This window comes from Anolis carolinensis, chromosome 3 (assembly GCF_035594765.1).
Source record: "Anolis carolinensis isolate JA03-04 chromosome 3, rAnoCar3.1.pri, whole genome shotgun sequence".
Classification (NCBI taxonomy): Eukaryota; Metazoa; Chordata; class Lepidosauria; order Squamata; family Dactyloidae; genus Anolis; species Anolis carolinensis.
Window position 1 is genome coordinate 165718149 of NC_085843.1, and position 26685 is coordinate 165744833.

Consider the following 26685-nt stretch of genomic DNA (forward strand, 5'->3'; position numbering starts at 1 on the left):
GTTTCTCTCCCCATCAAATGAGCAAGAAGCAACAACAAAGATAGAACAACATGTTACATTTTAAACATTCAGGATTGACGTAAAACCTTTATTGGAATCACTAACTTTGAACTTTGTTTCATGATGCAATTTTTAATTGTTAAACATTCTTAAAAGGCAATGCCAATCAATTACTTTTTGAAATGTGTTTTTGCTATAATTTACTAAACATTTACTATAAGGAGTGATAGGAACAAATCGCTCTGAAGAAAAGAGTCTGCGCCAGTTACACAACACAGCTGTGGGGATTGGAGAATTTTACAAATATTATCAGTGCATGTGTTGTAAGAGCTCCTTAACCAAAAAATCTCACTTATCAGTATCATGAGGAGCCCCCGGTGGAGTAGTGGGTTAAAGCCTTGTGACTTGAAGGTTGGGTTGTTGACCTGAAGGCTGCCAGGTTCGAATCCAACCCGGGGAGAGCGCGGATGAGCTCCCTCTATCAGCTCCAGCTCCATGCGGGGACATGAGAGAAGCCTCCCACACGGATGGTAAAAACATTTTTTAAAAAACCATCCGGGAATCCCCTGGGCAACGTCCTTGCAGACGGCCAATTCTCTCACTCCAGAAGCAACTTGCAGTTTCTCTACGGGAAAAAAAAATCAGTATCATAATTGTTGTGTGACTAAGGTTCTAAGGAAACGTAGTCCAAGGGCTTAGAAAATGGTTAGAAATAAAATTATTACAATGCCAGGGTAGCTGGTAGTTTCCACTTAAGTGAACGGGTGGAATCTATTCTACATTTTATTCCAGACTTTAAAGGAGCTATCAAGGGTGCTAACATTATTTTGGGGACAGGGAAATAACCTTTTGGATAGCTCCTTTAAGGTCTAAAATAAACCCAGAGCAGATTCACTGCCCTCCTGATACGGGCCATTAGCTACAACTGCATAAGGGAGTGAAGAGCAGATTAATACATGGAGCAAGGCTCTCTCAGTAGTAACCAATGGGAATAAGACAAAGAGATTTAGGCACTCTTAAATCTTTTTGTGAATAAAATCAATGCAACTAGGTGCTTACTGTATTTATGTTTCACTAACTCATTCTCTCTCAACTTCCACTCATTTGAATTTCTACGCCAGGGAAATCTGGATGTGGCATCTTCTTTAAGATGCAAATTTGGCACAAAAAAAAGGACCCACCCTATGCTTTTCATTATTTTGCATAATGTATTCTTATTTTTCTATTTGTGGGGAGGCATGATGACTGTATACACACTATGTCGAACTCCCATCATCAACCACAGGAAAGCACCGTCATCCCTCTTGGGCAGGCATTGCCTACATATTTTAAGAAGATCTCTTCATAAGAGCCGGAAATGTATTCATTTTTTAAAAAAAATGAAAGTTGACTTTAAAGGGGACCAGATTCTGCTTTCAGGGCAATATTATGTTCAATGCATTTTATGCATTCCAGCATAAACAAGGGTAGGAAAATGCTCTGGATCCAATAGAAAATACAGTGTTCCCTCACTACTTTGTGGTTCACTTTTTGCGGATTTGCTGATTCGCGGTTTTTCAATAAACTCTAAAAGAGTATTATAAATAATAAAAAAATTACAATTTTCAGCCTAAGAAAGGGAGGAAGGAGAAACCAAAGTGAGAAAAAAGGAGCCCAAGCAGCAACAGGAGGAGAAGGAGGCGATTAATCAACACACGATTGGTTGATAAAGAATTAAAATAGTGTACAACTACTAAAATAATGTATAAATATTAAAATAAATATAGTGTCCCTATTTCGCGGATTTTCACTTATTGCGGGTGGTCCTGGAATGTAACCCCGTAATAATTGAGGGGATATTGTATCCCACTACTTTTCAGATAGGAGTAGAATCATAGAATCATAGAATAGTAGAGTTGGAAGAGACCACATGGGCCATCTAGTCCAACCCCCTGCTAAGAAGCAGGAAATCGCATTCAAAGCACCCCCGACAGATGGCCATCCAGCCTCTGCTTAAAAGCCTCCAAGGAAGGAGCCTCCACCACGGCCCCGGGGAGAGAGTTCCACTGTCGAACAGCTCTCACAGTGAGGAAGTTCTTCCTGATGTTCAGGTGGAATCTCCTTTCCTGTAGTTTGAAGCCATTGTTCCGTGTCCTAGTCTGCAGGGCAGCAGAAAACAAGCTTGCTCCCTCTTCCCTATGACTTCCCTTCACATATTTGTACATGGCTATCATGTCTCCTCTCAGCCTTCTCTTCTGCAGGCTAAACATGCCCAGCTCTTTAAGCCGCTCCTCATAGGGCTTGTTCTCCAGACCCTTAATCATTTTAGTCGCCCTCCTCTGGACGCTTTGGAGTAGTTTTATCATGTTATGACATCTTTCTTAAATGTCACTTTCCAAACTTTTCTTCTCAGTAGGATAGTATTGTTTATCTCCCAAAGTGCAATAGCTTTCCATCATTAAAATCTTGTGGTCTACAGAGTATAATATTTATGTTAACAATCTTTCTTAAAGCACAAAAAATTCAACTGAGTTGAAAAAGGAGTACATTCTGATAGAAATTTAAAAGATCTTAAAACCCCAATGCATTATCAGGCAGAATTGCATCTTTTAAACTTAACCTGTTCTAAAACAGACTTACTGGAAAGAGTTTCACCAAAATCATTGAGACTTATTCCAGAATAATCATGGAATAAGACCTGAAAGTAATTCTAGGGTGTGTGTTTTTAACTTCTTCAGGGAGATGATATTGTACTAAAATTACAGGAATATTACCAGCCACTAGCATGTTAAGAGCTCAATGAAATTCTACAGGAGAAGAAACCCAGCATTAAGGCAACTATTTTCAGCCACTTTCGAGTGTTCCTCGGGAGGGTGGGAAAGGGAAGCAAGAAGGGAAAGGAATGAAAATGAAAGAGAGATAGCTAAAAATTAAGGTACTGCACAGAATAATTCTTTATATAGTGATGCTTTGACTTAAGAGTTTAATTTGTTCTGTGGCTGAACTCTTAACTCAAAACACTCTTATCTCAAAGCAACTTCCCTATTGAAATGCTATTACTTTGTTCTGTCCCCCCTTTTTGTCACATATATAAGAAAATGTACTTTATAAATAACAAATTATGTGTAAATGCACATTCACATGGAACAATAAAAATGGAAGATCAACTTCAAAAAGGCTGAAGCACAACGCTGTGGCAAGGAAGCACAAAGTGAAGAAGGAGAAGCATCTTTTTCTTCATACTGTATTCATTCCAGCCTCCTTCCCTCTCTTGCTCTCTTTCCCTCTCTCTCTTCATAAGTGAAACATACTAGGAATAAAAACCACACAAAATCAACTAACCCAAAGTTCCTCAAAGCGGACAAGAGCAAACTGGACAGCAATCTCCCAAAGTGGACAAGAGCATGAGGCACAGAGGAACAAGGCACAGAGGCTGCTCCCTTGAAGCCCTAAAGGCCTGTACTATCACACTAGCATTCCCTCTTTTTCTTAACTCTTAACTCAAAATGCTGCTCTTATGTCAAAGCAAAACCCAGGTAGAGCGACAGCTCTTCACTTAAAATGCTCTTAAGTTGGGATGCTCTTAAGTAGAGGTTCCATTGTACTGTACTAAAGGCAGAGCCAGTACAGTATGATCTTTTACCAATAGGGTCAACATCAATAATTTTACTTAGCCATGGATTTATTTGTGGGCCACTCTTATTACTATTATTATTATTATTATTATTATTATTATTATTATTAATAATAATAATAATAATAATAATAATAGTAATACCTGCAAAAGTATTGGAAAATGAGCACGCAAAGATACTGTGGGACTTGCGAATCCAGACTGACAAAGTTCTGGAACACAACACACCAGACATCACAGTTGTGGAAAAGAAAATGTTTGGATCATTGATGTCGCCATCCCAGGTAACAGTCGTATTGACGAAAAACAACAGGAAACGCTCAGACCTCAAGATTGAACTTCAAAGACTCTGGCAGAAACCAGTACAGGTGGTCCCAGTGGTGATCGGCACATTGGGTGCCGTGCCAAAAGATCTCAGCCGGCATTTGGAAACAATAGACATTGACAGCATTACGATCTGCCAACTGCAAAAGGCCACCCTACTGGGATCTGCAAACATCATCCGAAAATACATCACACAGTCCTAGACACTTGGGAAGTGTTCGACTTGTGATTTTGTGATACGAAATCCAGCATATCTATCTTGTTTGCTGTGTCATAAAATAATAATAATAATAATAATAATAATAATAATAATAATAATAATAATACTTTATATGTATCCCTCCCTCTCTCTCTGAGGGGATTTAGAGTGGATTCAAAATGAAAGATGGTAAACTAGGTCTTCTAGTGTGATTTTATGGTATGCTTCCATCACAAGCAGAGGCTTTATTATTATTTACCATTTTAGTTATTCATGGGGGAATCTTGGAACATATCCTTCGTGAATACGTGTTCACACTATCTAGGAGGGTGAGGGACATTTGACGTTGCCTTCTGTTAGGAAGTGGTACTTTCCCTAAGTTAGACAGCTTTCTGTCAAATTTTACGTGAAAAGAATTAGACAAATGCTTGGGGCATAAAATCTCAGTGTCTAATTAGCACTGAACACTAGAACAGTAGATTTTTAGTACAAAGAGGAAGTGTATTTATGATTATATGATACTGAGAATGAACAGTGGATTTTGTGGCTATCACCATCACATCCTGTTTCTGAACTTCCCAGGCAATCACAAGGTCTAGAACTTTGCTGTTAAAAATTACAAGTTTTTTTAAAGCAGTAGTTCTATTCTAAGTCATGCTTTGTGATCAAGGATGTGATATAAAACTATACTTATTGAAAGTAAGTCACACTCGGGGTTCTTTTGATTAAAGTTTCATCCCAGCTCAAATAATTTGATGTGATTCATAAATAGCTCTTGCAACTATGTCAGACAAAGTGACTTCCTTAATTAGGAATCAATTCCTTTGGATGATTTATCTATACACATAATAAAAGTGAAAATGTGGATGTGTGGATGTGGCGGAGGTGTCCACTTACACAGACAGACTTCCACTTCCACAAACAGCTATAGATCCCGCTGAGCAGGAAACACCAATGGCCCTCCCTCCACTGATATTGCAGGTTATACTGAGCACCTAACCCTGCCAGTCTCCTCCACAAACACCATCCTGCCCCACACCCTAGTAAAGGCTTTCATGCAGAGACAATTTCATCCTAGATGTTCTGTTTTTCCTCCAGAATGGACATCCCAGGGTTCCTTTTTCTCTCCCTTGGTGTGGAATTTGCGTGATCCCGCCCACTGCCTCTCCCTTAACTCTTTCCTACACTTTCCTATGGCACACAGAGGAATTGATCAGGAATTGAACAAGAGGTTTGGGGAGAATTCACCATAATTTACAGGAGTTGTAGATCACCTATATCCAGAGAGCGCTGTGAACCCAACCAAAGATGGACCTGAACCAAACTTGCCACTGATGATGGGACTTGCAGTACCTTCACTCACTTCCAGAGACCACTGCTACTCCCACGAATGATGGACCTGGACCAAACTTGGCACACAGACCTCCCATGATCAACAGAACATACTGGAGATGTTTGGGGAAAATTGACCATAATGGAAGTTATAGTTTACCTACATCCATAGAAACTGTGACCCTCACCGACAATGGACTGGGACCAAACTTGGCACAGAGAAGTCCTGTGACCAACTGAACATACTGCAGGGGTTAGTGGGAATGGACCTTGATTTTGGGAGTTCTTCACTTTAAGAAACCCCGGTGGTGAAGTGTGTTAAAGCACTGAGCTGCTGAACTTGCAGACCAAAAGGTCACAGGTTCAAATCCCAGGAGTGGAGTGAGTGCCCGCTGTTAGCTCCAGCTCCTGCCAACCTAGCAGTTCAAAAACATGTGAGTAGATCAATAGGTACCGCTCCGGCCAGAAGGTAACGGCGCTCCATGCAGTCATGCCGGCCACATGACCTTGGAGGTGTCTACGGACAACGCTGGCTCTTTGGCTTAGAAATGGAGATGAGCACCAACCCCCAGAGTCAGACATGACTGGACTTAATGTCAGGGGAAACCTTTACCTTTACCTTTTACTTCACCTGCATCCAGCAATACTATGACCCCTACCAACCTGGGCACCATCAGGCCCCCAAGCTAGTTGATAAATAAAACAAAATCTAGGCAACAACTTTCAGCTTTCATTCTAATAATTTATAGGGGGAGTAGGATTCAATTTTTTTAAAAGGCAACATGCTTCTTTGTCCTTTCACAGTATGTACACAATGGCGTGAAGTTCCAGTCATAGTAGACCAACTTAATACAATGTTAAACGGTGAATCAACCCCACCATGGATTTAATAGATCCACTTTTCTTGTAACTACCAATAGCCCCATGCTTCCTATGGACTCAGTTATAGGTACAGTGTTTCCTCACTTATTGCTGGGGTTAGGTTCCAGGACCACCCGTAATAAGTGAAAATCCGCGAAGTAGGATAAATAATATTTATACATTATTTTGGTAGTTATACACTATTTTAAGTCTTTATCAACCAATCGTGTGTTGATAAATCGCCTTCTTCTCTTCCTATTGCCGCTTGAGCTCTCTTTCTCTCGCTTTGGCTTCTCCTTCCTTCCTTCCTTAGGCTGTAAATTGTAATTTTTTTATGATTTATAATAGTTTTATTTAGAGTTTATTGAAAAACCGCAAAACAGCGAATCTGCGAAAAGTGAACCGCGAAGTAGTGAGGGAACACTGTACAGACTATGGAATTAATCACATCGAATCTGATATTGTGTTAAGAGGCCATTCTTTGGATTCTGGAGCCAAGTTTATGATGTTCCCAGTAGCATAAATATTCACAGAAGTTCATCTTTCTCTTATTTGTTCCCATTTTTGTGTTTAATAAATAATAAGAGCATATGATAATATAAAAGACTTGGGGGAACCTGCTTTCCTGCTGCACAGACAATTTTGCATGCGTTTCCATTGTTTTATTTATTGATGGAAAGCAAGCCAGAGAGTGGCCTTAAATTTACAAAAGAAAGATCCCATAAAAGTATCAAATTCTTCTGACTCGCTCAACAAATGCTGGGAATTAATAGTAAGATGGAAAACTTCCAGTACTGCTGAGGGCAGGCATCCCAATAACACCATTAGTTTCTTTAAAAAGAAGAACTGTCAGCATCAAGACTCTAAAACAGAGTTTTGATCTTTGTAAGAGTCAACTCCTGCCAAATTTGAAACATGGAAATAATGTGAAAGCACAGCAGCAAAGAGTTAGCTCACAGAGTAGAGTTCTCATATTGCTCAGACTAATGAGCAAAGTTGACATGGGTGATTTCATAAGCATTAAGAAATGCCACCTGATTTGCTCTGGCCTATCTGGGTTTAGAGCAGTGGTTCCCAATGCTTTTTTTTTTTTTTTTTAACCAGGGCCCACTTTGACTAGGGACCACTCTCCAACATTTGTACCAAAAGGGTTACAAATCAGTTTTTGGTCAACTTTAGATTCAGTTTGGTTATTTGGGGTGCTGATATAGACCATATCAGCTCTAGTTTCTGAAACTGAACATATGCCATCTTGTAGTCACCATCTGCTTGCCTACAGAAAACCATATTTAATAATCTAGAGCTGATGTGGTCTATCTAATGCAATTGTCAGCTCTCCGGAAAGGAACATAAATACAGTAAATAAAATAAATAAAGAGGAAGGAGGTTTGCAGATCGGATTTTTGTTTTGCTCGGTCGCGGCCCACAGATTGAGAACCATTGGTTTAGAGTATTCTAATACTCTAGTAAGGTAAAGGTTTCTCCTGACATTAAGTCCAGTCATGTCTAACTCTGGGGGTTGGTGCTCATCTCCATTTCTAAGCTGAAGAGCCGGCATTGTCCGTAGACACCTCCAAGGTCATGTGGCTGGCATGACTGCATGGAGCGTCGTTACCTTCCCGCCAGAGCAGTACCTATTGATCTACTCACATTGGCATGTTTTCGAACTGCTAGGTTGGCAGGAGTTGGAGCTAACAGCGGGCGCTCAAGCCGCTCCCAGGATTTGAACCTGGCACCTTTTGGTCCACAAGTTCAGCAGCTCAGCACTTTAACACACTTCGCCACTGGGGTTCCTTTCTAATACTCTAAAGGCACCATATTTCATCTGATCTTGGAAGCTAACTTCCAAGATCAGATGAATGGATGATCATCAATAAATTCTGGGTGCTTTAGGCTATACTTCAGAGTAGAGTACTGGCAAAACCATCTCTGAATATTCCTTGTTTAATATGGGATTCATGGAGTTGCCATATGTCCACAGGATACTTGAAGGAATGTACACACACACACAATGTCTGGCCATATTCATTTCAGTCCAAGCCTTCCTGAAGTGGCCTGGATGTCCTCTATTTCATTACATCCTTTGGCTTAGAGGGTACACTGAGCTCCCTACTCCAGCTTAATTTTACATTCTGAGTCCCCACTACTTGTTCTTGTATCTCTTTGTGCATTTTTTATTTTACTCCAATGTCCAGTAAAGCTATTAATGCATGATCATACCTAAACTACTTGTTCTTATATCTCTTTGTGCATTCTTTATTGTACTCCAATGTCCAGTACAGCTATTACTGCATGATCATACCTAAATTTAGTCCAACAACCTAAATGAATTTTTAATACAGCTATAAAACTTCCTGTCTCGAAGCATGCATGTTCTAAGCAAGGCAATAATCAGGCCCTTTATCTTCTCTTGACTCACGGTGGCACAGAAACCCAGAGGTAGGAGAGATTTAACTAATTTCATTAATCATCGCTAAACTTAAAAGATATAATTCAATTACATTTACAGCAGAATAGGGGTCCCCAAACTAAGGCCCGCAGGCTGGTTGCAACCCTCTGAGGTCATTTACCTGCCCCCTGCCCTAAATTTTATTGAGACTTAGGGTTGCCCCAACAACAACAATCCTTATTAACTTGACTATCTCGTCAGCCAAAAGCAAGCCCAAACTTCCCATTGAAATATTGCTAAGTTGATATTGGTTAAAATGGTTCTTCATTTTATATATTGTATTGTTCTTTCTTGTTTTTCTGCACTACAAGTAAGATATGTGGAGTGTGCATAAGAATTTGTTTATGTTTTTTCAAACAGGGACCATAAACCAGCCCTTAGTTTAAAACGTTTGACACTGCCGTAGAAGCTAAAAACATAAGCTTTATGTCTATGTCTATGTTTATGTTATGTTTAGGAGCCCCTGGTGGCACAGTGGATTAAATCGCTGAGCTGCTGAACTTGCTGACCGAAAGGTCAGTGGTTCAAATCTCGGGAAGGGGTGAGCCTAGAAGCTGTTAGCCTAGCTTCTGCCAACCTAGTAGTTTGAAAACATGCAAATGTGAGTAGATCAATAGGTACCGCTCAGGTGGGAAGGCAACAGCGCTCCATGCAATCATGCCGGCCACATGACCTTGGAGGTGTCTATGGACAACGCCGGCTCTTCAGCTTAGAAATGGAGATGAGAACCAACCCCCAGAGTTTAACATGATTAGACTTAATGTCAGGGGGAAACCTTTACCTTTACCAAACATAAATATAAGTAAGTTACCACTTTATTACAAAACACTCAACAACGTATGACTAAATTGATTTTAACGAGTTTGTTACTGTTACTGCAGAGGCCATTACACCCAATGGGACATCTGTTTCAATTGCACATTTCGGGGATCACAAAATGATATCTCTTTCCTACCTCTGGTAGCAGAATAGCTTTGCCAGTCTTGTGTACTATGTGCTTTTGGCTTGGGGACAGAGATTAGAAAGTTACTTCTAAAGATCAGCTTGTTCCCATTACAACATTTGAAAAAGTTGTTGTCATTATGCTTGATGAAGTTTTTCTAAGTAACCAGTTATGTTTGCTATGTTTTGGGGCCTTTTGAGAAAGACAAACTACAAATAATAAAGGCCACCCTGCTGGGATCTGCGCGCATCATCCGAAAATACATCACACAGTCCTAGAGACTTGGGAAGTGTTCGACTTGTGATTTTGTGATATGAAATCCAGCATATCTATCTTGTTTGCTGTGTAATAATAATAATAATAATAATAATAATAATAATAATAATAATAATAATAAGCACACAAAGATACTGTGGGATTTCCAAATCCAGACTGACAAAGTTCTGGAACACAACACACCAGACATCACAGTTGTGGAAAGGAAAAAGGTTTGGATCATTGATGCTGCCATCCCAGGTGACAGTCGCATTGACGAAAAACAACAGGAAAAATTCAGCCACTATCAGGACCTCAAGATTGAACTTCAAAGACTCTGGCAGAAACTAGTGCAGGTGGTCCCAGTGGTGATGGGCACACTAGGTGCCGTGCCAAAAGATCTCAGCCGGCATTTGGAAACAATAGACATTGACAACATTACGATCTGCCAACTGCAAAAGGCCACCCTACTGGGATCTGCACGCATCATCCGAAAATACACCACACAGTCCTAAACGCTTGGGAAATGTTCAACTTGTGATTTTGTGATATGAAATCCAGCATGTCTATCTTGTTTGCTGTGTCATAAAATAATAATAATAATAATAATAATAATAATAATAATAATAATAATAATACCAACAACAACTTTATTCTTATATCCCGCCCCATCTCTCCGAAGGGACTTGGGGCGGCTTACATGGGGACCAAGTCCAGTAATGTAACAATAAAATACAATGACATAAGATACATTTAATTACAATGAATGCCTTTCAATTGTTCCTTAAAAGTAATTTTTCAATACCATTAGATCCTTAATCATTACACTAATGACGAGCCTTCATTCTCACTTATTATATTATTTTTAAAAATCTAGCTTTGTTCCATCCATGTTACTCAATTGGGACCTTGTCAAAGACAGCTATATTGCTTTTTTACTTGTTACATCCAAGCCATTTGGAGTGGGAAGGACAACATTTGTGGCAGCAAAATGTTTTGTAACAGATCAGAAACTCCCCACCACCACCCTGCCCCATACAGAGAAAGAGAAAGATTTCACCACATCTAGATATTACTAAGCAACTGCCTACTTTAGATAAATGGAAGTGCAATTTCCAGACAACAATGCTACACTATTTATACCCAGTAACAACTTAACCTTGTATTTAATATACGCCAAAGGCAATTGTCTCACTGGTAAAAAGCTGGCAAAGTATTCATATGCACTGCTAATCTTTTATCTTCTATTTATGGCTGACACTTGGAGCTATATAAGCATTGTTGTTGCTTTAAAGAAATCAGGTGGATAGACAATTTGTAATTCAGTCCTGAAATGTTTCTTCTCTACGTATACACAGTGTTACCTTCTGTAAGTAGGGGAAAGGTAAATTCAATGACTGGGACCCAGAAAAGGTGGACAGCTAGTTCATGGTGTTGACAAGTATCCTTGGGGCTTCAATTCTAAAAGCAACCATTGTCTTCGTGCAAAACAGTTGCTGTTGTATTGAGAAGACTTTGGAGATCGACACGAGATGGGTTATGGAGAAATAAAATTTCAGGTGGATTGTGTCCCAAGCTAAATAGTGGAAAGAGACTAGTAGATGACCTTTCTGTCCTAGGTACTAAATCATTTTGGACTGGCCCCTTTAAAGCTTATGTCACTCATCACATACATCTCTACAAAGTCCTCTCAAGGCAACAGCAATAGTATACATCAAGGGCATAGCTCATTCTAGATTTCTTGGCCACATAGCAAAAGAGATGGGCTAGATCAGGTAATGTTTTACAGGATCTACAGTTCTTTGGTAAAGTACACTACAAGTTTTAAGATTAAACGGGATGAGATCTAAAAAACTGTTTTAGGCATGCCAAAGTCTCAGGTACATTTAGTACAGATTTCTGGCATTCCCTTCCTTTATTCTTGGCATTAATTGTCCCCTAAACCAAAATGCAAATGGGTTTTAGAAGTCCTTTAAGTTCCCAAGGCAATCTGATTCATGAAATTGAGAAAATAATAATAAAGTAATAATAATAATAATAATAATAATAATAATTATTATTATTATTATTATGCCTGATCCTTGCAGCCCAGGAGCAAGCCATCAGAACAAATGCAATTAAGGCCAAGATCGAAAAATCAGCTGATGACCCAAAATGCAGACTGTGCAAGGAAGCTGATGAAACCATTGATCATATCCTCAGCTGCTGTAAGAAAATCGCACAGACAGACTACAAATAGAGGCACAACTATGTGGCTCAAATGATTCATTGGAACTTATGCCTCAAGTACCACCTGCCAGCAGTAAAGAACTGGTGGGATCACAAACCTGCAAAAGTATTGGAAAATGAGCACGCAAAGATACTGTGGGACTTCCGAATCCAGACTAACAAAGTTCTGGAACACAACACACCAGACATCACAGTTGTGGAAAAGAAAAAGGTTTGGATCATTGATGTTGCCATTCCAGGTGACAGTCGCATTGACGAAAAACAACAGGAAAAACTCAGCTGCTATCAGGACCTCAAGATTGAACTGCAAAGACTCTGGCAGAAACCAGTGCAGGTGGTCCCGGTGGTGATCGGCACATTGAGTGCCGTGCCAAAAAATCTCAGCCGGCATTTGGAAACAATAGACATTGACAAAATTACGATCTGCCAACTGCAAAAGGCCACCCTACTGGGATCTGCATGCATCATCCGAAAATACATCACACAGTCCTAGACACTTGGGACTTTGATTTTGTGATATGAAATCCAGCATATCTTGTTTGCTGTGTCATAATAAAATAATAATAATAATAATAATAATAATAATAATAATAATAATAACCCACCTCCATCTCCCCGAGGGGAGTCTGAGCCATTCACATGGGGACCGTGCCCAAAAATCAAACAAATAAAGGCAGAACACAATAACAACATATACAATTAAAACAATTAACAATAAAACACCTGCATAAAATACATCAATGGGTATCACGACAAAAGGTGGAACTATTAAAAATTGCAAGGGAATACAAGGTAATAAAATCAGGAATAGGAATAAACTGCTGGAGATTAAGACTGGGTGGTGATAAAAGTGACCTATTGTTCGAAAGCACGTTAGAACATCCGAGTCTTCAAATGTTTGTGAAATATGGCTAAAGTGGGAGCTAATCTAATGAAGTCTATTTCAGAAATGCTAGTAGAAAGACCCATCACATTGTCAAACATTTTCCCACCTTCCAATTGAGAAATGTGATGGAAAGACTGCCCATACTGTTATATCCCAGCTACCTTTGGCCCCTGTACCTGACCCTGGGTTCGCCTTTGACCAGGATGAAGAATATGTTGATATTTCTCAGAGTCAGCAAGACCCGATAAATTTGCAGCTGCCACTTGTTGATCATACACAACCAGCTCTAATTGAAAGGGAAAGTGTTGTGGATAACTCTACTCTCTTGCCAGATGTCTCTAGCTCGCCGGAGTCTGTGTCCTTCAACCGGAGAGAGTATTTAAACAAGCAGAGATCTGAGAAACAAGCGCAGAGGAGAAGTGCCCGCTTGTCTGAGCATGGAGACTCTCTCTAGAAGCCTTTCCCTTGGGAACTTTGGGGAGGAAGCCCCCCCCCTTTTGGGGGGAGACTCTGCACTTCAATAAAAGCTTCGCTCCCAGTAGTTTCCCTTGCGGTGTCAACTTTGCTTACAACTAAGAAGGTTCATCGTCTCCAGTTTCCAGCTCCTCAACCCTAGAGGCCAGCAGTTGCCGCTACTCACGACTAGACCCGGATTTAGGTCTACTTTCCTGTTTTTTCCGAACCAAGATTTATTTCCACGATATCAAGTTCCTGCCTTGCTACTAAGGACTATTCTTGAATATTTGGACCTTGCTCATCTGCCTAGCTTGCTGACTTAATTCCCCACTCCAAAGCTACCATCAGTTTTGGAGTGTGTTTCGGTTTCCGGACTTTGGACTCTAATACTGGACATATTCCTGGACATTTCTGGACTATCTTATACTTTTTCTTAAAGGGCTATCGCTTGCTCAACTTTTCCACCAATTCATTTTGGAATTACTATTTTCTTTAATAAAGATATTAAAAGAATATTGGTCTCTGTGTTGGTTTTCAGTGCTCTCGCTGCCTGGGCTGCAACACATACAAATCTCACAGGACCCATCTCCTAGGAGGACACCCGCAGGAGAAAAAGCTGTACTTACCAAGGTCAGCCTTTTCCTTCAAAATGTCTTTAAAGTTGAGGCCGCTGTTGTGTGTGGATTGTCTGAATCGACTCAGTGCTTCTTTCTGCCCATTCTTCCCAAGTTCTGTGGGTCGAACAGCTTCACCCCGGAGCCCATGTTTCCATTTGGAGAAGTCTGCTTGAGCCCATTTTGCCAAGTCTTCTAGCTTCACTGTTACCTTTTCTGAAGCAGCGATAACTTCATCCTGGAAGAGGCAGTCAGAAAAGAAAGAGTCAGATTTGGCTCCAGAATTATATAACAATTTTTGCCATGCTTACTTGGTGACATTTTAGTCCAGCTACTTACTAGGTTTTTGCTAAATTAATTTTCACCATCACTTATACAGAATATGCTAATCAATTGAGATGAGTGTAAAATAGAAGTTTATTTTGAGTGGAATATCCCCAATCCCCATTCTCTTTCTCACACACTTCTCGCATACAATACCGAGATGCCTAAATTATCCACGTAAAACAATTTCCATGCATCTCTAGATGTGTACAGAACTATTTATTAATGCTGGTCTTTCAACTTTTATTCCTGCCAAAACTCTTCCTACCAACAACACACAGGCCTATCCGTTCCCAGTTTATTAAGCTGATACTTTTATTCCAGAATAAAAGATCTGAGTCTTTAAACTGAGTTTGGACAGCCATCTTTCTGGAGTGCTTTAGTTGTATAAAAAAGTTGGACAAGATGATGATGATGGTCTTCCAATCCTATTAAAGCATTTGGAATATTCACAAATATTCTAGAACACAGTGGCAGTTGAGAATATGTCTACTAAAGCTTTGCTTCAATGTAAGAGAGAACACAAATGTTGAGTTTATTTGAAGAGGAGGGAGCCCTGGTGGCGCAGAGGGTTAGACCGCTGAGCTTCTGATCTTGCTGACTGAAAGATTGGCAGTTTGAATCCAGGGAGCAGGGTGAGCTCTCTCTGTTTGCTCCAGCTTCTGCCAACCTAGCAGTTGAGTAGATCAATAGGTGGGAAGGTAATGGCACTCCACATGACCTTGGAGGCATCTACAGACAACACTGGCACTTAGAAATTGAGATGATCACCAACCCCCAGAATCGAATATGACTAGACTTAATATCAGGGGGAAACCTTTACCTATTTGAAGGGGAACCCCCGGTGGCGCGATGGATTAAACCCTTGTGCCAGCAGACTGCTGACTTGAAGGTTGGGTTGCTGACTTGAAGGTTGTATTTTATTGTTGCATTACTGGGCTTGGTCCCCATGTAAGCCAAGTCCCTTTGGGGGAAATGGGATGGGATATAAAAATAAAGTTGTTGTTGTTGTTGTTGTTGTTGTTGTTATCATCATCATTGCCGGTTCTAATCCAACCCGGGGAGGGGAGCATGGATTAGCTACCTCTGTCAGCTCCTGCTTCATGTGGGGACATGAGAGAAGCCTCCCACAAAGATGATAAAAACATCAAACATCTGGGCATCCCATGGGCAACGTCCTTGCAGACGGCAATTCTATCACACCAGAAGCAATTGCAGTTTCTCAAGTTGCTCCTGACACAAGGGGAGGGGACTAATCCAGGAAAACACCATCCAACAAATCTGTGTGTTCTGTACTTCAGTTTGATCCATCATCCATCTTACGGCTTCAGTAAGTACCGTAAACAGATTCAGCAAAGTTTGGAATGTCAGTTTTAAAAATTAATGATTCATTAATTGTGAGTGAGCTCCAGGAACAACTTGTTACTGTAAGGAAAACCTTTAATTTATTCTGGCACTTGTTAAGATTCAAAGGAAACCAGTCTGCAAGACGGAGCTCTCACACTATGCCAAACCTTGCCAATTTGCACACAAGGCCTTACTTTTTGGGGAAGGTATCAGAGTCATTTACAAGGCGGTCCCTCTGGAAGACTAGGCTGGCCCTTCTCTGCTGCAGCATTTATCACAGCAAGAAAACAGTAGATCTGGTCCACTAAAGCAGGAGCAAGACGGATTGAGAATTCACTCTGGAGCTCTTTAGATTTCAGAAGCCATGGATCTCTCCAAATACTAGAAGCAAAGAATTGGAAGAGACCCAAAGGTCGACGCCGTTCAACCTCACTCTGCCATGCAAGAAAATACTATCAAAGCACTCTGGACAATGACCATCCAACCTCCACACATCCTCAGCTCAAGGGTCTCTCAGATATCCTCAGGAGGAAGCATTTGACGGGATAATGGACACTCCAAAAAACTATCCATACACCACAATCTCTGAGGATGCTTGCCATAGATGTGGGTGAAACGTCAGGAGAGAATTCTTCTGGAACATGGCCACACAGCCCGAAAGACATACAACAACCCTATCCCAGCTACTTTTCCCATAGTGGGGACAACCATCTGAATTTGTGCAAATCTCCAATGCATCATTTCCCTTCCCCAGTTTGATCCTTTTACTGCCACATACACCTGCTTAAGTCCAAACTGAAATCCATTTGGAAAGTCACACGAGACTCCCATTATTTAGCCACATCAAGGCAAAGGCTTATTTCTACTGTGTCTGTGTGCACATTTTTGCCAGATTAGTTTATGTATGATCAGTCAACTACAGAAGCTTGGGGGCTTTACAAAAATGCATATGTACTTAGGTAATCAAATAGTTTTTGTTTTCCCTTTGTTCAGACTGCCCACCTACATTTCTATTAAGTGGAGCCAGGAGAGAAGAAAGAGGTTAAATGGTTGTTTTATATTTTCTGGGCTGTATGGTCATGTTCCAGAAGTATTCTCTCCTGACATTTCGCCCACAACTATGGCAGGCATCCTCAGAGGTTGTGAAGTAAGGAGAAACTAAGCAAGGAAGGTTAATATATATCTGTGGAAGGTCCAGGGTGTGAGAAGAATTCTTTGTCAGTTGGAGGCCAGTGTGAATGTTGCAGTTAATCACCTTAATTAGCATTGGAAAGGAACTCTTCTGTTTTCAGAGTGTTGCTTGACTACTCCAACAACTATCATGTCAGACTACACAGAGAAGCCATTGAAATTCACAAGCATGTGGACAACTTCAACAGAAAGGAGGAAACCATGAAAATGAACAAAATCTGGCTACCAGTATTAAAAAAAACTAAAAAATCAGAACAGTAAATAAGAAGCAACACTCTGAAAACAGAAGAGTTCCAGGGGCAGCTAATGACTCTGAACAAAGGATGCCTCCAGGCAGGAAAAGCCAGGAGATGAACCTTTCCATCCATCCAAAAAGATTCATGCTGTAGGAGCTTCGTCTGGAAATCTATGCCTTTGGAGGGTGTGACAACTTCTAAAACCTGGACCCAAAGTGATTCAGGATTGTGTTTTAGATCTTCAAAATGTTTATTAAAAATCGAATCAGTAGAATGTTTCCTGATCTTACTTTTGTGTTCTATAATACGGACTTTGACTTCCCTGCTTGTTTGGCCAAATACATTAGGGAGCAGGGACTTGTGATGGCATAAATTACCCCCTCAGTTGAGCAAGTAGCAAAGTGGTTTATTTTATACTCAAATTTAATGTGATTAATTTCCAGATGAAGCTCCTACAGCGTGAATCTTTTTGGATTTTCACACTCCAAACGGAACATCCGAAGGGGTTGAACAATACCAACTTTTATGATTGTTTCTTGTAAAGATTGATAGTTTTCCTTTAAATGTGACTCTGGAGTAACAGCAATCACATTACTTTACAACCACCTGACCATTGTGTTTGCCATTTAAGAGTGAAATTAGTTACTCAGCTTCATACTTGCATTGGAATCAAACTGTTTGCAGAGTATGTGTGTTTAAAACTTAGATCTTTCTGTGAGTATGACTTTTACATTATCTTTGTTGTGTATCGTGTATGTCTCATGTAACTATATGTATTGTAAATAATTGGTAGCCACTATATATGTTCCCTATAGGATCCACATTTTAAAAAACTCAAAAAAAAAACCTGAAAAAAGGGAGTACAATCTACCTGATGAAGACTCTTTTGAGTTGAAACCAGTTGTGGTTTTGCAGTCTACTATCCATAATAAAGAAACAAGAACAATCATTATATATAAGAAGAGGACTCAATTTGTGTATGTAGAACAATCAAAGAACTAAAGAACATTTATTGTTTATGAGAAGAGGAGTAAGTTCATCCTTCAAGAGAAAAACATTGTTTCTATTGTGAATGTAACAGTCCTTTGTTTGATTGTTTAACAATGCCTTTTGTATCTGTTTTCATATTGATGTATTGAACTAAATTTAGGTTTAATGATTTCTGTATTACTGTAATAGTGGATACTTGTCTTTGTCCTTCTGCAAGAGGACAGGGAAAATGAGGAGGGTCTGAGGTAAGCACCCAGAGCGCCGCATCCGGCCCCTGGGCCTAAGTTTACCCATGCCTGCTCTATACTAACTACATACAGTGATACCTTGAGTTAAGAGTTTAATTTGTTCCATGACCGAGCTCTTAATTTAAATCACTCTTATCTCAAAGTGAATTTTCTCATTGAAATGCTATTAATCCGTACTCCTAAAACCCCCCGTTTTTGTTATATGCTTTTAAACAATAACATTTGCTTTACAAATAAATAATGTATAAATGCCAATTCACACGGAACAATAAAAAAGAAGGATCAACTTTAAAATGGTAAAAGCACAAAGTTGTGGCAAGAAGCACAAAGTGAAGAGGCAGAAGCATCATTTTCTTCATACTGTACTCATTCCAGCCTCCCTCCCTCTCTGGCTCTCTCTCATTCTCTGTCTTCATGAAGCCAAACCAGAGCTGGCCCAACATAGAGGCCAATGTAAGCACCCACTTGTGGCGCATTCTCCCTGGGGGCGCCGTCAAGGTGCCCTCGCGGTGGTGGCGGAGGGGACCATCTGCTCCCTCCTCACTGAACGCAGAAGGCCTCAACTGAGGTCTTGTGAGGTCTCACGTGGACTCGTGAGACCTCGCGAGGAGAGCTAGGCCTCAGTTGAGGCCTTCCGCGTTCAGCGAGGGGGGAGCCGATGGTCCCCGCCACTGCCGCCACCGAAGGTATGTGCGGGGCCTTGGTGGGGCACAATTTTGGGAGGGGCACTAGGTTCGCCTGCAAGGTGAAATTACCTAGGGCCGCCTCTGTGATGTCCCATGGACCCTTGGGCCGTGAACCTGACTCCATTGTGGACAACAGCGATGAGGAAACTGGTTTAGTGCCAATTCAGCAAGACTCTGCCCTGTTCCAGATGTACCCTATTGACAATTCCAGTTCAGTGCTCATTAAAAAGGACCTTGGAACGGAGTCTTCTCTTCCCAGCTCTCCTCCCTTTGATAGGAGAATGTTTGTGCAAACGAACAGACAGGAGAAAGCGGGACAAAGACGAAGCGCGCGATTAGCAGCAAGGGAATCTGCTGATTAACCTATTTTCCCCCTGAGAACTCTCGGGGAGGATTGCATCTGGTGAAGATGTTGTGTTAACTCTTTTCCCTTGGGAAAAGAGCATTTGGACACCTGCTCAGTGAAGAGATTTGAAGTTCCTTAAAAGTTCTGTGCGCTGGCTAGCCAGCGCGGAGTCAACGTGTCAGTTTGGAGGATTAACTTAGCTTCCAGCCAAGTGTGGACTGCGTTTAAGTCCACTGCCTTCCAGCCTTGTCGTGCCTTGCCAAGCCGTGTTCCTTGACTTGTCTTGCCGTGAATCCAGTCTTGTCTTGTTGTGCCGTGTATCCAGCCTTGTCTTCAGTTTCTTGCCTTTGGACTTGCTTTGAACTCTAGTGAAAGACTTGGACGTTTTCCCCACTCAAACTGCTTGGAAGTTTGAGTGCGTTTCGGTTTTTGGATTACAAACTTTAAACTCTAATATTATATATTGGACAATATATTACTGGACTATATTTGACCTTTCCTGAAAGGTCTATTGATGGACTATACTTTCTACTTGTTTTCGTTTTAATTTCTTAATTCCTTAATAAAGATATTAGACAGTTTATTGGCCTCGGCGTATTGGTTTCCAGTGCTCTCGCAGCCAGGGGCGTCACAGCCTCTGAGCCAAACATGCCAGGAATAAAATCCACACAAAGTCAACTAACATAAAATTGCTCAAAGGAGACAAGAGCAAAGTGGACATCAATCTCTCAAAGCGGAGAAAAGCACGATGCACGGAAGCTGCTCCCTTGAAGCCCTAAAACCTTGTTCTCTCACGCTAGCACTCCTTCTGGTTCTAGCTCTTAACTAAAAATGCTGCTCATATGTCATATTGAAACCCAGGCTGAGAAACGGTTCTTAACTCAAAACGTTCTTAAATTGGGAAACTCTTAAGTCGGGGTTCCACTGTAATACAATTTCAAACTGTGTTATATGGCAATGTAGATGGGGCCTAACAAAAGGTACTCAGCGCTTCCAGTAACACCCTAGCCTCCAATAGCTACAGAGCAGATTGGGCTGCCACTGCCAGTTCTCCCAGTATCAGGCTTCCAATATCACACTACTCCAGCCTTGTGTGCAAACCTCCAAACAGTCTTCAATGTATTTCACACTCACCCTGGCATCAGGGAATATCATTCCTGCTCTGACAAAGGGAGGAGAGGGCTACAGACACTTGGGAAGTTTACACTGCATCAACAGATTATATTTCTCATTAGCTATTTTGTGAGGTAAACATAAATACAATACACATGCTGGAAGTCAAAAGCCCTACTTTCAAAGGCATATTTTCTGAATTACAACACTCCTAGAAGTATGCATCCAGATCTCTCTCAATTTCACTCTCTTTTTCTCATAGGCATTCACATCCTCCCAGCCGCTAACAGATTATTGATTCCCCTGCCACATAAAATTTCCCTAATATAGGATCAACATTACAAAGCCGCATTCTTGATTTGGAACTGTTTTCTTCCCCTCTCTCCTTCAATTCCGTTGATAGATTTGTCTGATTTGGGGTTTTTTAGATTTGCATAAACCTTATCTTTTACGGCTTAGTTTTACTGGTGTTCTTTTTTTTAACCTTTCATCCTTTTGACTTGATAATCTGTGTGTGTCTGTGTGTTTGAAATAAACTAACTGGCAGAAGTCCAACACTGGGAGAGTTTTACTGGCTGGTTACTCAGAGAGATATTTCTACAGACCAATATTCTATATACATTAACAATGCAATCGAACAAATAGCTACTCAAACATAAGCCCCAGAAAGTCCTGAGGGATTTACTAGGTAAGTCTGATAAGTATGGTAGTCCTTGTTCTACAATGCAACTGAAATTCATGGAAACGCAGAACCACCTTTCTTAACTAATTTCATTCCATTTATCTCCTGGAATTAAAATTATTGAACATTATTGCCCCTCCCCATGTAAAACAGCGAAGTAATTATAAGGAACTAAATAAGACCCTCAAGGATAAAATATATCATAGAACAGAAATGTCAGGATCATTCATACAATACTATTTCATATTTCTGTGAAATATGACATTAGAAGAGAGTTTTACGGATAGAGCAGATTGCTAAAAGGAGAAATACAGTCAGCCCTCCACATTCACTAGGGTTAGGAACACAAGACCTTTATGGAAGTCAAAAACTTTGAATTAAAAATGTATTTTAGTGAGTCAGTTAGTATTATATAAATCTCAATAAATATATTTTTGAACTTTTAAAATAATAATAATAATAATAATAAACCATTGATCATATTCTCAGCTGCTGTAAGAAAATCGCACAGACAGACTACAAACAGAGGCACAACTATGTGGCCAAAATGATTCATTGGAATTTATGTCTCAAGTACCACCTCCCAGCAGCAAAGAACTGGTGGGATCACAAATCTGCAAAAGTATTGGAAAATTAGCACTCAAAGATACTGTGGGACTTCCGAATCCAGACTGACAAAGTTCTGGAACACAACACACCAGACTTCATAGTTGTGGAAAAGAAAAAGGTTTGGATCATTGATGTCGCCATCCCAGGTGATAGTTGCATTGACGAAAAACAACAGGAAAAACTCAGTCACTATCAGGACCTCAAGATTGAACTTCAAAGACTCTGGCAGAAACCAGTGCAGGTGGTCCCGGTGGTGATGGGCACACTGGGTGCCGTGCCAAAAGATCTCAGCCAGCATTTGGAAACAATAGGCATTGACAAAATTACGATCTGTCAACTGCAAAAGGCCATCCTACTGGGATCTGCACGCATCATCCGAAAATACATCACACAGTCCGAGACACGTGGGAAGTGTTCGACTTGTGATTTTGTGAAACGAAATCCAGCATATCTATCTTGTTTGCTGTGTCATACAATAAAATAATAATAATAATAATAATAATAATAATAATAATAATAATAATACTTTATTTATAACCCACTTCCATCTCCCCAAGGGGACTCAGAGGACATGGGGACCAAGCCCAATCAACAGATAAAACAACATGACAATGGCATATATAATTGAAACAATAACAATAAAATAAAATTCATAATATATATCAGCGAGCAACAGGACTAAATGGTGGGGCTGAAATATGGAGAGAATACCTCTCCAGGAATGTCTAGGCCCTCCAGCTTGGTCAACTTCTATGGTCAACTTCTGCTGGAAGTCAAGCATAGAATCACACTGGAGAACCAGGTTTCTGGAGAGAACATTTTAATCAAATTTATGAATAATCAAATCCACAAAAGTCAAAATCACAAATGTGGAGGGACAACTGTAAATGGTCTAAGAACAAATCCAGCTTGAGCTCATCTTAGAAGCCAAAATGATTAAGCCGGATACATCATGATTAAGTTGGATACATCATGAGATGACATGACTCAGTGCAAAAGACAATAATGTACTGTAAAAATAGAAAGCAGTAAGAAAAAAGGAAGAGTACGTTATAGGTGGATTGATTCAGTCATGAAAACCATCTTACTGTATATGCAAGATCTGAGAAAGGCTTTTAATAACTGGATCTCTTGGAAGCATGTCATAGTGAAGGTCTTCATAAGCCAGCACACAATAAAAACATAACAACAATGACACTGTGAAGAAGATTGAGAGGCTGTTATTAGCTCAAGGTAACCACATGAGTTACGGGAAAAGTGGATCTTAGCCAGAAGGAATGGGTGGGGAAATAAAGATGGAGAGAATATTTAAATATATAGCAGAGTCTCACTTATCCAAGACTCACTTATCCAAGGTTCTGGATTATCCAATGCTTTTTTGTAGTTAATGTTTTCAATATATCGTGATATTTTGGTGCTAAATTCGTAAATACAGTAATTATTATTTTCGTGTCAGGAGCAACTTGAGTTGCTTCTGGAGTGAGAGAATTGGCCGTCTGCAAGGACGTTGCCCAGGTGACGCCAGGATGTTTTAATACAGTAATTACAACATAGCATTACTGCGTATTGAACTACTTTTTCTGTCAAATTTGTTGTATAACATGTTTTGGTGCTTAATTTGTAAAATCATAACCTAATTTGATGTTTAATAGGCTTTTCCTTAATCCCTCTTTATTATCCAAGATATTCGCTTATCCAAGGTTCTGCCAGCCCATTTAGCTTGGATAAGTGAGACTCTACTGTATTTGAAAAATGATCAAAACATGTTTTTCAAGTCCTAAGAAAAACTTTCAGGAAGATTAATGAGAACCTTCACATTTCCGGACTTACTGAACACAAAATTTGCATGTCGTTGTTCTGTGCAGAAAACAGCGAAAAAAATTTGCACAGAAAATATTTTTTGCACTTTTGAGCATTCATCCTAGTGCAGAATATGTAGATTATTCCTCCGCTGAAAACAGCCACATGAAAGTTTTTAGCATTAGGTCTCAAACTGCTAATTGTCTTTTTTAAAATGTGCAGTTTTCTCACAGGGAGAAGAAAATTGCTGAAATTATTCATTGCTACTTCAAGGAGAAAATTAGCAAAGAATTACATCCCTCTTGTGAACACAGAAGTCATACAGTGACTAGGGATCTGAGAGAAAGCTATAATTGTGAGCAGAGTTGAAAAAGACATTTTGATTTTGTAACAATGTAGTACTTAAATGCCCTAAAGGCACAGATCTCATCTGATCTTGGAAAAAAGTAGAATTTCTCAGAAAAATGCAAAGATGCAATGTTAACTTCCTTTACAAATTGGAAATCTTTTTTTTACTGTAGGATCAAAGGAAATATATTTGGTATAATATTATCATGGTCGATATTTTAAAAGTTTAATTTATTCAGACTATAATTAAAAATAGTACTTCTTTTAAACATCAAGTTTGTCTACAAATGGAGCTACCAGGTCCTGAATTGTGATAAACAATCACCATAAGTCTGAAATGACTTGAAGACACACAACAAGTACTCTATAGCAGTGGTTCTCAACCTGTGGGTCTCCAGATGTTTTGGCCTTCAACTCCCAGAAATCCTAACAGCTGGTAAACTGGCTGAGATTTCTGGGACTTGTAGGCCAAAACAACTGGGGACCCACAGGTTGAGATCCACTACTCTATAGGATCAAACAGTCACAGCACCTCCATTCCACAAAATGGACTGAAAACAGAAAACCAAGACCAGGAAGGATCATACCGTATATACTCAAGTATAAGCCGACCCAAATATAAGCCGAGGCACCTAACTTTACCATAAAAAAACTGGGAAAACATTGACTAGTATAAGCCGAGAGTGGTAAATTTCAGAAATAAAAATAGATATGAATAAAATTACATTGAGGCATCAGTAGGTTCAATGTTTTTGAATATTTACATCAAGCTCAAATTTAAGATAAGACTGTCCAACTCTGATCAAATCATTATTCTCATCTTCTTCAATGTAAATGTGCTTATGTATCCTTTTAATAATAATAGATTAAAATAATACATATAATAATAATAATAATAATAAATACAGGAAAATAATACATGTAATAATAAATAGAGTAAAATAATAAATGCAATAATAATAATAATAATAATAATATGAAAGTGAAATAATAAATGTATTATTAATAATAAAAATAGAGTAAAATAAAAGGAGCCTTCGGTGGCTCAGTGTGTTAAAAGCGCTGAGCTGCTGAACTTGCAGACCGAAAGGTCCCAGGTTCAAATCCGGGGAGTGGAGTGAGCTTCTGCTGTTAGCTCCAGCTTCTGCCAACCTAGCAATTCGAAAACATGCAAATGTGAGTAGATCAATAGGTACCGCTCCGGTGGGAAGGTAACAGCATTCCATGCAGTCATGCCGGCCACATGACCTTGGAGGTGTCTATGGACAATGCCGGCTCTTCGGCTTAGAAATGGAGATGAGCACCAACCCCCAGAGTCAGAAACGACTGGAAACCTTTACCTTTTTGCCTTAGAGTAAAATAAATGTAATAGTAGCAACAATAATAGAGTATAATGATAAATGTAATAATAATAGAATAAAATAATAAATGTAGTAATACCAATAATAATAGAGAAAAATGATAAATGTACCATATATTTCCAAGTATAAGCTGACCCAAATATAAGCCAACCAGGAGCCTCACCTGAGTATAAGCCGAAGGGGGCTTTTTCGGTCTTAAAAAAATAAAATAAATAAATAAAGAGGAAGAGGAAAAACTAGAACATTTTAAAAGCAGCGGGAAGAGTGTGAAGATAGAGGAATAATCAAACTGTCCCTGCCAAACTGGGTCAGTTAGACAGTATGTGGTGAGATGCAATTTATTTCTGTTTAAATCAGACTAAGAATTTCTAAATGTGCATCGGTACCGACAAATCAACACTTGCAAATTTCAGGCAAATCTCTGTCATCTTTCATCCTCTTTCTGGTGATTCATTTCCTCTTCATTTGACACTGTGTAAATGGCCACCGTAGATTAAGCTTACTTTTATTTCCTGAAAAGATATGCTGACACTACAGCAAGCCTTCTGTGGCTTTTTAGCGTGGCTGTTATTAAAGTCAACGTTTTACACCACAAATGAAATTACTCAAGAGTATCAGGGCTGTTATCTTGAAAGCAATTACGAAACAGAATTGAGAAAACTCGATGTATTGCCAAGGCTGGCTTGAGGATATTGGGAGGGAGAAGGGCACTTTTTGAAAATGCAATTAACCTGAAAATATATTTTTAAAAAATCATAGCCAGATGACTAATGGCTCTAGCTATTCCTCAGTCATACAAATGTTCTAAGTATATACGAAATTCCTGGAACTCTGACTCACCAGAAAATTCCTCTGTTTATGGTACAGTTTCCCTGGATTATAACACAGATATTGAATTTAAGTTTTATCCTAAAAATTAAATGAAACTGTGATGTAATCCCAGAAGAAATGCTACACAAATTCTACAAGTTTCCTACCAAAGGAAAGCTGGCACATTCTCAGGTTTCTTGCACGTGTTTTCAAGATCAGGAACTAACAATAGTCGTCATCCTCCCTCTCCCCTGTGCTTTCAAACATATATTTTACAGAAAAGCTGCTTTAAATATAGTTGAGCCTGTGGAGACTGCAGATGAAATAACTACCTCTCTTTTTCTTTCTTTCTTATTAACAAAACAGATCCTGTTACAACACAGAACACATGAAATAAGCACTTCTAAAGTTGTCCCCTTCCAGGAAACAATCT

At 39.7% G+C, this 26685-nt stretch overlaps 1 protein-coding gene across 3 annotated transcripts in view; it reads right to left on the reverse strand.

The window, feature by feature from the left end:
* The window catches only part of arid5b (AT-rich interaction domain 5B), a 356167-nt gene that overhangs the window by 254049 nt on the left and 75433 nt on the right, over positions 1–26685 (reverse strand). For all 3 annotated transcript variants that reach the window (XM_062975777.1, XM_062975778.1, XM_062975776.1), the window contains one exon: positions 14174–14399. In XM_062975777.1, coding sequence (XP_062831847.1) covers positions 14174–14399 — 226 coding nt within the window. The remainder of the gene's footprint in view (positions 1–14173; positions 14400–26685) is intronic.